This window comes from Drosophila mojavensis, unplaced genomic scaffold (assembly GCF_018153725.1).
Source record: "Drosophila mojavensis isolate 15081-1352.22 unplaced genomic scaffold, ASM1815372v1 contig_36, whole genome shotgun sequence".
NCBI lineage: Eukaryota > Metazoa > Arthropoda > Insecta > Diptera > Drosophilidae > Drosophila > Drosophila mojavensis.
In genome coordinates this window covers 17,262,417-17,275,623 of record NW_025318858.1, presented here as the reverse complement: position 1 = coordinate 17,275,623, position 13,207 = coordinate 17,262,417, and the positions used below count along the sequence as shown (strand labels likewise).

Below are 13,207 nucleotides of genomic sequence, written 5' to 3'. Positions count from 1 at the left end.
TATTTTGTATATTGAACCCGAAGAATTTTTTATATTTACTATCAGCCATTGTGAGGCAGGGGGATCCCACTGTGCCATTTAAAGTGACTAATGTTTAATGAGGTCATTAAATACTATGTCTGGGTCTGCCCATCATGATAGATAGCTGTGGCAATACTGGAAGATAGGGCTGTAGTCTGTCAGCGTTAAATTTAAAACAGCAAAAAATAACGTATACGTAGATAATCAAGCCATTTGAAGTCATAAATTTCAAATGCACACAATAAACGCTAACAGACAATATTTAAAAAAAAACGAAAAACTGTCTACAACTCGTGTGGCTAAGAGAGGTTGTGGTGGTGGTAGAATGCGAATTGTGAATTGCGAGTGGGGCTGGCAAGTGTCAAACATTGGCCATCAGACGAGCACCCAGCTGAGCGAGTGGGTCTTATCATTTGCTCATAAAAATGTCAAAACTATCTCAATGACATTGACTGATGACGATGGCGACGTTGGAGATGATGATGTTGATGATGATGAGAATGAGGATGAGGAGGAGCCCAATGTACTCGACACTCGCATGAGGATCTCGTGTGGCATGTGACATGTGGCATGAGGCTGGCTACAGGATGCCAATGCTAAATGCTTTTTGCCAGTGCTGCTCAAACGACAAGTGCCTGGCACTTGGTGGGCGAGGGGGACAGCGGGTGCAGGGGGCAACAACATTCAACACGCATTCACTGTTTGAGCGATTTCAATTTTTTCGAACTGCAGCCAGAGAGGCAGGCGAGGCAACGAGGCAGCCAGGCAGCCATCCATCTATCCATCAGTGGTGAATGAGAGTCGCTCTTGAAGCCATCATCAGCATAACCATCCTCTGGCTGTCATGATTCATGGCTTCGATTGAATTTTGATTGACAATATCGCAAGCATTTAAAGTGTCTGTTTCCCGCATCCGATATCTGTGGAATGTGTGTGTTTCTCTCTCTCTCTCTCTCCCTCTCTCTCTCTCTTTCTCTCTGTTTTCATTCAGTGTCCAATGTCAGTACTTGTAGTAGCAGTAGCTTGACTCCTGTCCAGCTGACAGATGAATCTTTGATTGACTTCACTGGGCAATGAATACATCGCCTGTAAGAACATCAAGTATAAGTACTCATATAAAGGCAATGAATACAGTCGCTTTTCAGCAGAGAGAATGCTCAACAAATGCTTATCACTGGTACAATTAGATGCGCCCATGAAATATATACGAGAAATTAGTTTAGTCCTAATTTATGGGCCACGAATAGTCGCAGTATGAGCGCGCGATGGGCTGATGGCTGATGGCTGATGGCTGATGACTGCAACCCCATCACAGCTCGACCCACCCGCCCGACATACACATCGATTAGCGATAAGATCGACACGGCTGGCAATTTACGACCGCACTCAGATGTGAAATAACAATTTCTTTCTGACATTGATTGAATTAATTTATGAGCCATTCGCACACACCGGCCGTCCACCCATTGACAACTATTTATGGCACTAACAATCTGAGCCAAATCAGGGCGATTTGAGTGATTACCTGTTTGCCCAATTTGAGATTTATACTTGGACATTGACGTTGTGGTTCCAGACAGCCGAATTTACAATCGAAAGCACTGATGTCGACTAGACGACTAGATAAGACCTAAAAGACATCAGCTGTGATGGATATATTTAGTAATTTGAAGTACATTGGCACTATTTTTATAATCAATTTATAGTTGTAGTATAGAATTGACAAATATTAAAATAGTTGCTGACTTTTGCTAAATGCAAAGTTTTTTATGGAAGAGTTTTCTGTATGCTATGTGAGACTCTCGATGCTGGCTTAATTTATTAAAATCTCACGTGACAATTTGAACAAACTTGAAAGAGCTGACTGGCAACTGGCAGTTGGCTGTTAGCCGTTGCCCGTTGGCAGTTGTCAGTTGGCAGTTGGCAGTTGGCAGCTGGAACAGTCCATTGCTTAATTTCATATACTTTTATCCCATTATTTAACGAAACAAAAAGAATAAACACAGCTATACACTGTGGGCTCTCGACTGGCAATCGGAATTGGCACCGTGCGGCTCACCCGGGGATCACGTTTCGCGGACGCATTCCAATTTGTACGCAGCAAGCCGCTTGACAATCGTCAACAATCAGTGAAAAATGCGTTCATTTTAGGACATTTTGCATTAATTGAAAGCGAGTTGTGTGCCGTGGACAAACTGAATAAACCGAATCCCGGCATTTGGCATTGGCATCCGCGGTGCACCGGCCAAATGGTTTTTAATTATTTTTTTAAATTTATAATTTTTGTTGCAACACTGAATGCCCACCCACACACACACACCCACCCACACACACATGCAACTCGTAAATAAATTGAAAATTATAACGAATGCAATTTTTATTTGTATTTTCATTTTTTGTTTCGCGTCAGCCTTTGCGCTATATATTTTAATTTTAATTCAATTGCACGTCTCTCATCGCTCGCGACTTGGGCCACTCGCTCTTCAAATAAACTGACATTTTGACGCAAATTATCCGCTGCGGGCAATCCCAATGCCAGCAGCTATTGTTGATTCATGTAAAGGATTTTTACACATTTTATTTATTTATTCTTTTATTTTGTACATCATTTGCTTTTTATTGAAACAACAATTAAATGTAGAGCCTGTTAAACATATGAAATGAAATTGAGTCAAATCGTCAAATAAGATAACTTTCCAGTACTCAAAGACTTTTATATAAATTTATTTTCCTTATATATATTTATTTAACCTGAATTATATGCTTCCCCCTTATTGATAAAGTAAGAGTTTCTTGGAAATACCATATATGAAAGATTATACTTACATCTTTTATTCAACAACAGGTAATTAAAGACTTTCATTTTCATTCGTATTTAGCAAATTCAACAAAAAGCTTTTTGTTGCTTGGTCTTAAGTCGATTCCACTAACAACCGCAGACGTCTGTAACACTTTTAGTGTGCTGCGATCCGGTATTGAACCATTCCACAGCGAACAACAATAATATTTATGGTTCACAATCGGAAATTATAACCTATATAAAAATCAAAAAGAGACGAAAGCCCAAAATCATAAATTCAAATCCAAACAAAAAGCATCAACAAAACATATTCAGAGACAATAAATATAAAAATGCTCATAAACTGAGCCAGCATAAGCACCACGCAAAATCTATGACACAGCTTACAAAACAAATGTCGAATGTTTTTCGTAGCAAGATACGATACTCTATCTGATATCATCGGGCAGTGGAAGAGCGCACTACTCTAGTTTGTCATAAAATCAACTCGATTTTGGCACTGTGCATAATATTATCAGCTGTGTGAAACTCAGATCTCAAGTTGATAATAATTTATTAATATAGAGAGAGGGAGAAAGTAAGAACATATGTAATTGATTTAATCGGAGATCAGAGTGTACTTCTCGGCATCTTAAATATCATTACAGAAAGAACTGAGCATAGTTCGACTTGGGCGAATCGTCTATTTATCCTATTCTAGTGTCACTACATTGAAATAATGCTTATATAATACAATTATCCCCATTAAAGTAGATGAGCTTGAAGATCGATCCATACATATGTGACTACTATTGCTTTCAGCTCATTGCTGGAGTATAAAATAATACAAATATAAAAAAATATAAGTATAAAATATTATTACGTGCCCTTTAACGAAACCAATATACCCTTTATATATTTACCCAAATGCAAGTTTAGGGTATACAAAAAAAAAAAAAAAAAAAAAAAAAAAAAAAACTCGATGAAATCAGAATTGAAAGCCGAGTGTCATAAACCGTTTGACATTTATCAGTTCGTCAAATTGAGCTAACGCAGAGCTTGTTTCGCTGAGGGACCGCCACGAGAATGGGAAAATGGGAATGGAAATGGAAATGGAAATATGTGTAGCTCGTTTATAGAGCGGGGCTCGACTGTTAGGCACAAACTCGACCGAGTTATATCTAACAAATGCTTTGTTGTAATTGCCTTTATCAGCAGTACTTATGAACTCCACTCGGTTTCAATGTGGATCAATCTGAGAAGGGGCGTATTAGCATAGTGGAATGCGTTATGCATCTGTTTTCTCAAGGCAAAAATGTTTAAAAAAAAAATAAAAAGAACAACACTACGGTGAGTTTTATGTGGAACTTCTTAGATAGATTAAAATGAAAGCTAATTTGATTTCTCTAAAAAGATTTTGTGCAAAAGCAAAATAATTCATGGTGTTTGTTATGCACACAGTAGGATTCATTGCCGTGTTTGTTGGCCCGCAGAATGGGACCATTCAGGTCTATTGAGTTTCCAAAGATTCGGGTAGTTGCCTCAAAGACTCCCTTGCCTGGCAACGTCTGCAGTCGAACCTGAACATCGAACCCGTAGTCATCGAATTCCCGGCTTAGCACATGTGCCGCCTTCACTACCTCCAATATCAGTTGGCTGCAATGTGCTTCATTTCCTATAATGAGGTTGATTTGCTTCACGACAAATGCACCTGCTATCAGGGCTCTTTCGTCGTCGGGAGCTAACGGCATCGAGGTATGGCAGAGGCAATAAGATGGGGGAATGCCTGCCATTGGACAACTACGTGTTTCTGGTATCGGCAGGAATAGGCTGATACCTCGGGCCATATTGCGACCCAGTGCTGCAAGCTTTATCATCTGGCTCTCAATGTTTGTATCGCGAAGCAGCTCCAAGTTACTCAGGTCCTTGAGAGTCACGTGCAGGTCGAAGCTTGTGACGAGACTACGATCATTACTGTGTAGATTCGAAATAGCTAGCGGGTAAGCCTCCTCTAGCCATTTGGGATATATAGCTATTAGCAGCGGCTGCGACCCTTCGAGCGTGCCCTGATAGGAGGTGCTATACGAACTGGAGAGCATTCCATGATCCGACATCAGAAGCACCAGAGTCATGTTAAGTATCCCATTCTCAGTCAAGTGATGAAATAACCGAAGATAATTCACGTCCAGCAACTGGGCGTAGTTCAGGTAGTCGTGCACGCCCTGGGACTGCCAAAAGAACGAGAAGCTGGGAGCGCGCTTGATATGGGGTGTCAGCTTGTAGAAGAACTCGTGCAGAATATCGGAATACTTGCGACTTCCAGTACAAGAGATGGCATCTAGCTCATCCATGACGTAGCCTGTATGATTATGCACCTCTCGCAGCACGGGTCGAAGATAAAAGTCCGTGGGCTGTTGGCGAAAGCGAAACTGATCCTGGCTAAAGCTGGATCCAATCATGTCTTCGGCATAGCTCGTATTGTAGCCAGCCGCCTTGAAGTGATTCCAAAGCAAGCCGCAATCATCGTAGCTATTTGAGTGATAGCAGCGGCTTGCCTTCAGCTCTTTGGCATTCAATCCGCTCAGGAGCGGCATCAAGTTGGCATACCAATCGGCCCCCACGCTGTTATAGCCCCAGAACTCCACATGAGGCAGAGATTTGATGTAGGCGGACAGCTGATCCATGGAGCGTTGATAGTGCATATGTGAGATCGAATCGATGCCAATTATCATCACCGATAGACGATTTGCGGACGAGGACTTGAGTCGAGCTTTTTGATTTGCAGCAGGCAGAAAGAAATGCACATCACGATAAATCGTCTGATTGTTTCTATCGTTGCACCAAATTCTCAATGTTGTCGGACCATCGTCCACTTTGACTTGAATCTTCCGACTGGCTAGCCGAAAAGTTGTCTCCTTACCATAATTATTGGTGAGATCGTCAACACGCTGAACTGTTTTGTATGTGCAGACAACATCCGAAACTCTATTGACCTGAAAGAGTCTAAGCACCTTATCATCCGACAAAGTTCGCAGTAAATAGTTCTTTTCCCGCATCGTTTTGGCTACAAAAATGGCTGGCTTACTGCATTCGTAAGTGCGCAGTCGATGGAAATACGAGGTTAGTGCCGCTGGCCAAGGGTTGAGGGCGAACATGCGACAGCTCGAGGTATTCACAAAATACCCCGCCTCGATCGGTTCATCGAATGATTGCTGGGCATCTTCGCTACTTGGCACTCGATTGCTGATGGCATAGTAGACCAAAGCGCACGACAGTAAGGCGACTAAGTAGATGCGGCGGTTTTGCTTGATTCCCCATCCCTTGCGCCTCAATTGTTTCATTCTAAGCCAGACAATAAAAACCAAAACAAAATAATAATAAAAATTAACAAAATAAAAAAACAAATTTACTATTTTATTCTGATTTAATTTCAACTGATTGCAAATTCACAGTGAACTCATCTCAGAGCTCAGGCTCATGTGCTATAGCTCTCATCGTAATGGTCGTGATCCAGGGTGTGATCGGTACCATACGCGTGGATTATCTCAAACTCGGTGAAGACGCAAAATATCAGGAATAACACATACATGGTTATGCCCACCAATGCGCCCGTGCGACGCAGCATAAAATTCGTTGAAACCGCATAGAGAATTGTCAATACGAGACTTATGAGAAGAAAAGTAGAGGCCGTAGCGCCCAGAGTGCCCTTGGTAACCTAGATTCGCGAATGGAAGGCAGAATATCGATCATACTATATTCGCATGGATTTGAAAAGATCGATACTCAATCTTGATATGAAGAATATCTTACTTACATAGTTGGTTCCTGTTGAGCTTGGCGCTATGGCGGTAAAAAGGTATGGTATGCAAACGGACGAAAAGATGGCTGAAAAGAGACAGTTGTAGACATTGATCGATAGTGCAATAGTTGCGATAGTTGGCTTACAGAATATAATGTAGCCATAGCAAGCCGAGTAGGCCATCCGTGGCAGACCTCTACGAGCCAGGCTCAAATTAAGCAAAAGATCCGACCATCCAGAACCCCAGGTGTAGAGGGTGCAGCCAATGAAGGTGTGACTGCGTTTCACGATAATGCCCACGGCCTCCAGCAAGGAGTTCAGCTCCTTGGTCATCACAAAGAGAACCAACAGACAGCCCATGAGATTCAATGCCTCCATGGACTTGTACCACTTGGGCACCGTATCCGTGCGCGAATAGAATAACGCTGTTATCGATAAGGGCAATAGGACCACAACACAGACCATGAGCACAAGGACCTTCTTGTCGGACAATTTGTCAAATTTCTCAGCTAAGCCAGGCGAAGGTGGTACGTGAAGGGATCTCAGCCCAATGCAGAAAATACACCAAATACGAACCAATGAATGCCATGGTGAGAGTGGGCGTTAGGGTTATCTGAATGCACATGAGCAGCTTTGAGTACGAGTGAGCTGATTGATCCGTATAAATTTCGGGTATAAAGAGACGCAAGACAATCATCGGCACCACCTTAACAAGGGCCCACAGCTTGCAGAAGGCCCACGGGCTAGAGAACCGATATCTGTCCAAGGTGTCCAGGACTCTAAAGAACTGTTTGAATATTTTATCATTGGGCGACCGTCGAGCCGTGTTGGTTACCGAGCTTGTTCTCACAGCTTGGGTCGTGCGATCGGGCTCGGGCTCCGTAGTATTTGGTATAGACAGACTCAATGCTGGACACGAAGAAGATTAGACGATAATGCGGACACTCATTTAGTCGAAAGCCTACCCCTATCCTTGCGATTTTGCAAACACTGATCGATAAGTATAATGGCAATGTAAATGGGGCATATGAGTGATAGAGCCACGGCCCAGCCAATCGATAAATAGCCTCTGGTGTAATAAATCGAAAAGTCCACAAAGGTCACGTAGAGCAAGACGAAGCCTATGTCTCGCAGAAAGTAATCGCTATCGATGGCCAAGGGCCTCACCCACATGATAAGCGATGTGGCAAAGACGCCCATAAATAGATTAATCGACATCGCATCGGAGTAGCCGTGACGCGACTCATTTTTCATGCCAAGCACGCTGCCGAAAATCGATGGAGCGTTGTTGCCCAAGGTCAGTATGGTCTCGCCGGCCACATATTCGTTCATATTTAGCATGCGCGCTATGACCGTGAGAGCTGGCACAAAACTGAAACGATATTCAGCTATCGCTTACGCACTGCTATCCTCTACTATCGGCTGGAATACTCACTATTGAATGGTCGTAAAGTAGATGACCCAGAAGATGAGCACGCACTCGAGGAGCAGCCAGACGGTGCACGCCAAGCCCAGCAGATCATCCGTATCGCATTGGCAGTAGAACAACGCATTGTAGTTGAACAGGAACACCTGGTTTATGCACGATGGATTCGTATTTGCATACTTGCAGCGCTCTTCTCTGTCCAGAAAGACGATTCGCTCACAGCTATCCTGCAAATTTGAAGCGACGTGTCTGATAAGAGCAGCATTTAAACATCATTTGGCCAAAGACTTACCGGCACTAGCGGATGTGCGAAGGCTAGATGCCTTCGGGGGCGAAGCGCCGTTTGATTTGTCGCATTGAACCACTCAAAATGGTCACCGCCCATTCTCTATACTTATATTAGTTCAAATTTTTCCCTTCAATCATCCAACTGCAGATCAAGTTGCCTATTTACAATATCGCACTGTAGAAGGTTGTTTGGGACTGGGAGATGTGCTCTGACGACTCTCCCTGGAGTCCCTCTTCTTATTTACTATAAGCTTTCCTTAAGTGTATTCCCATAAATATTCAATGTTAAATGTGTACCTATTGCAGTGCCTAGTTATTGAGTTGTGTTTCAAGTATTTATAAAATATGAGATTATATTATATATGACTAACTTTTCTAGGGTATGGCCCATTGGGGCCAGCAACTTTAAATTATATTTTCAGGGGTACCAGGCGAAAAGAAATGAGCAGCTAGTGCTAGTTATATAGGAGTTGAGCACATAGTCAACACAATTCACACATACAACCAATACATAATCATACAAACACAACCAAATGTTCGGCGAGAACCACAGCGAAATAAAATCGATCGCGAAAGAGCTCGTTATAAAACCGACGCTATCGTTGGCCCGCTCAGTTATTTGGCAGGGTGTGAGTAAATTGCATTTATTTGCAGACGAAAAGACCTCCATGATTAGCTCAATGTAAAATAATATTAAGTCGAAAGTACAGTGTGCACTGTTAACTAACATTTTCCCTCTATACACATTTCTGTGCACCGGGTACTTCAGCATCATTTATGTGAATTGTGGATGTACATACTATGTATAATATATACATAATAATAATAATATAATGCACTGTTACTGTACTGTTAAATAAAACTTTGCACCCTACCAGTTCTGTTCGCCTGTAACTTTATCAAAATTTCCGTTACAATTTTAATCCCAGGCGAAATGAAATTAAATGAATACAAAAATTATAATACATAAATATATATATATGTATTTATTTACTTTATTTTACATATTTTATACTTGTTCTTTTTACTTATTCGCAAATTGTAGGCAAACAAAAATCTTATAAAATTAATTTTCTTTCTCTCTCTGTCAAACAATTATTTAAATATTTTTTGCTGCATATAAACATCAAGCAAATTAAAATTTTGCTAAAACAAAATTTGTGCATTACATTTTTTAAAAACAATTTCAATTCCAAAAATTAAATTAAAAGTTCAGAATGAAAAATTTTTATTATAAATATTTTTTAATATATATCAGAAAAGAGGAAAGGCAATTAAAAAAAAAAAAAATTGGGAACTGACTTAATTGATAATTAATAAAATATTTTATGCTGGTATTGAATAATTAAACAATTATCAAAAAACAAACCCTAACACAGGGTCATTTAAATAATTTCGGCTCGATAAAATGTCAGAAATAATGCTGCCATATACAGGTGAAATATACATATACTATGTATCGGGAGGCAGGTGGAAATTAATTAAACCCGACAAATAAAAAGCATGAAAATAGAATTTTTGTAAAAATAAATGAATTGTTGTAACAACCAACAACAAACAACCAACAGCCAACAACAAAGGAGCAAATTGTTGATCCCACGTTACGATATGACAAACAAAATGCAACCGACTAATAAATAAAGGAACAACTGAAAGCTAAATACAATGCCAAATACTAAATACTAAATACGAAATACTAAATACTTTTATTGCAATTGTTCTAAATAAATAATGAGCACAACTGTACGCCGAGTGCAATTGGCAAAAATAGGTGTGCGAGAGGTGTGAGAGAATTATAAAATCTAATCACCTTTGTTTAAAATTTAATGAATGCAATAATTTTCAGAGGATTTCCCAGCTGCACAATCATTAGCAGGCGAGCTATTTTTTGGAGGGGGAGGGGGAGCGTTCGGTAATTGGTGACAGCCGGATAATTGTGGAAGCGCGAAACCCAAATATGCTGGCCATAATAAAAATAAAAAATATCTATAAAAAAAAAAAACCGAAAACTAAATACGAAAAACAAATAAAACGGATTTGTATCTGTTAACGCAAATGCTCCGTCAGCCCCCGCCCCTTCTATAGGCATTAAAAAAACAAAAACAAAACGATGAAATGACAAACAAAAGAATTTTAATTTTATGTTATTTACCCATTGCAAATATCCCAGCAGCAGCATCCCAGCAACTGCAGCCTGACATCACAGCACAAATGGCCTCAAATGCTGCCAAACAACAAATATTTAATGCTTTCATAAAAATCGCACAATTTATTTAACAAATTGACCATTTCAACATTTTTACCGACAATGAGGTTAATTTGTATGTGTGTGTGTCTGCGTGTATGTGTTTGTGTGTGTGCGGGTGATACAATGAAACCAAAACCAATTCAAACACTGTGTAAAACATACAAACGTACATAGAAATAGATAAGTACATACATACATACATATATGCCCAATATATATTTTCCAATATATTACATTATATTTGCCAAATCTAGAAAACCTTTTTCTGAAACAGTTTGCATTAGTGTTGCTCAATGCATGTTATTGCAGTGTTGGCTAGCAGATTCTTAGTCTTATTCTTCTAGGGAAGAATATGGAAAATATATGGAAAAATATATGGAAAAATAAAAAGTCTATATTTTTTCAAAGAAGAAAACAAAAAAAGAGAAATAAAAATGATTATTCATTAATTTTTAATTAAAAATCAAGATAAAAATGTTAATATTTTTGAATCAATATGGAGGTTTTACTATAAATTTAAAAATAAATCTTTTTATTTCTTTTTTTAAATTGTAATGCAATATAAAACATATTATTTTTCTAAGACTTTTTACTAAGTCAACCAAATATTTTATCTGTTTTTTTTTTATTTTTTATTATTATTAACAGCTAAATTCGCAGGGCAATAAGCATTAATCAATCAATCATAACAAACTAAATTGATAGATATATTGGCAGCAAAGAAAAAGTCATAGACGAATAGAAATATTGGTTTGTTGGACCTATTCCAGTGTTGCCTAACGCATCAGTCAATCAATCAATCAGAGCAAACTGAAAATTTAGAACCATTATCCATTCAAAAAATAATCATGTAACAAATGAAGCGTAATATGCACCTGGTTAGTCGTACAGCGTGTATCCATTGCCAGTGTTGGGCAATACGCAAATAATTGCTATGCATGCGGCCGACAGAGAGAGAGTGAGAGAGAGGAAGAGAGATGGAGCATGATGACGTTGTCATCAAAATAAAAATTAATTATGCATTCTATGCGCTGCATTTGAATTGCTTTTGTTGTTTGTTACTGTCATTTCAATTTTGTCCTTTTTTGCAGTCGCTGCTGCTGCTGCTGCTCTGCTCCTGTGCTGCTGCTGTTGATGCTGCTCTTGATGCTGATGCAGTTTTGTGCGGGATTAATGTGGGATTAAAGCGGCAATGCGTAGTTTTTAGCATTTGGATCTGATTAAGCGCTGGCGCAAATAAATTACAAATATAATAATTAAGCAGCGCATTATTTCTGACAAAACAAATGCACGCCCATGCCCACGCCCACACACACACACACACCTCCGCCTACGCCCACGCCCCCCACCGTGTCCTGCATAATCGCATCGGCAATCGGGGCAGAAGTGGGCGCAATGCGCGAGCAAAATGCATTTGTGCATAGGAATTAATTACGCATAATGACAATTTGATAAAATTGAAAAATTACATATTATTTAAATTGATTTATTGTAATTAAAAATTCTGTAATCGTGAATATGGAAATTTCTAAACTAAACTGGACATCCTGAATTGCTATTATTCAATAATTAAACTGAACCGAACCTAAGTTTCATTCAGATAGAATATATACGAGATTTTATGCTTTAGCCATTGCAGCAAACTGAACTTTCCGCGCTTGCCTGGGCTGATGGGCTTCTTCTTTGACTGAGGCTGCGCCTGCTTATCGATAGCTTCGATATCGATGACACAGGCTGTCGATTGGCCAACTGCGCGGTCTTCAATAACGGCAGCATTTGTGGACTCGATGCGTATCTGGAACACGGGATTCTCTGGCTTCACGCTAACGAGTATATCGGCACCGTAGCCGATCTTCTGGCCATCGTAGCTGAGCGCCATCTCGCAGTCCATCAGGCAGTAGTACTTCAGATACATCAGATCCGAGTTCGTGAAGCTCTTGTCCACAATGTATCCGATATCCAGAAAGAAGCGATAGACCAAAGCGGCGCACTCCAGCCGATAGCCACTGACGGCTACCCAAAAGCCACTCCCCACCTCCCCGCTGGCACGGCTTGTGCTCTGCCCACCCTTGATGATGGCCATGGATGTCAGCTTCTGCCTGTTGGTCGTGGCCTCGATATCCGTATGCTCCGCGAAGACAGTGACGAATGGCGGCAAATAGTTCTTAGCGGGACTGCCCTCAATGTCCTTTGCAGCTGATCTAGACATGATTGTTTAGAGAGAGGGAGAGAGGAATATGGGGAAAGATCTATTAATATATTGGAAATGTTTAGGTGAAATGTTTAGGAAAGAGTACATACAGAACACAAATCTTGACATATAATGCTAGAAGAGAGAAGCTTGAAATGTGAAACTGACAAAAGCTGAAGTTGACTTGAAGCCTAGAGATGAGATGAGATGACTAAGGCAGATGGATGGAGCGATACAAGGGAATTGAGAATGGAGAGGAGACAAGACAGTAAATGTAAAGGTGAGAGAATGAATAGGAGAGAAACATGCGTGAAAATGTGAAGAACGGACACAAGAGATGAAATGACAGTAGATCGAGGAAAAGGGAAAGAAACAGAATAGACTAGGGCGAAGTAAAGAGACAAGCGTGTCAAGAGAAGACTGCAAAAGGAACACAGGAGACTTAACTTCTATTT

The 13,207-nt window shown here is 40.2% G+C and overlaps 3 protein-coding genes across 3 annotated transcripts; all 3 read right to left on the bottom strand.

The window, feature by feature from the left end:
- Positions 1 to 4,151: 4,151 nt before the first annotated feature.
- On the bottom strand, positions 4,152 to 6,194 carry LOC6577071. The gene has a single exon (XM_002003007.3). The coding sequence runs from the start codon at positions 6,139 to 6,141 to the stop codon at positions 4,207 to 4,209; it is 1,935 nt and encodes a 644-aa protein (XP_002003043.1). The 5' UTR covers positions 6,142 to 6,194; the 3' UTR covers positions 4,152 to 4,206.
- LOC6577070 (mitochondrial sodium/calcium exchanger protein) lies at positions 6,194 to 8,670 on the bottom strand. The gene is made up of 7 exons (XM_002003006.4): positions 8,318 to 8,670; positions 8,035 to 8,252; positions 7,565 to 7,971; positions 7,176 to 7,508; positions 6,746 to 7,108; positions 6,615 to 6,685; positions 6,194 to 6,515 (listed from the first exon to the last, which is right to left on the bottom strand). The coding sequence occupies exons 1-7, from the start codon at positions 8,408 to 8,410 to the stop codon at positions 6,276 to 6,278; spliced, it is 1,725 nt and encodes a 574-aa protein (XP_002003042.1). The 5' UTR covers positions 8,411 to 8,670; the 3' UTR covers positions 6,194 to 6,275.
- A 3,361-nt stretch (positions 8,671 to 12,031) lies between these two features.
- On the bottom strand, positions 12,032 to 12,871 carry LOC6577069. Its single transcript, XM_002003005.4, has one exon. It carries the CDS (start codon positions 12,768 to 12,770, stop codon positions 12,147 to 12,149), a length of 624 nt encoding a protein of 207 aa, XP_002003041.1. The 5' UTR covers positions 12,771 to 12,871; the 3' UTR covers positions 12,032 to 12,146.
- Positions 12,872 to 13,207: the final 336 nt, after the last annotated feature.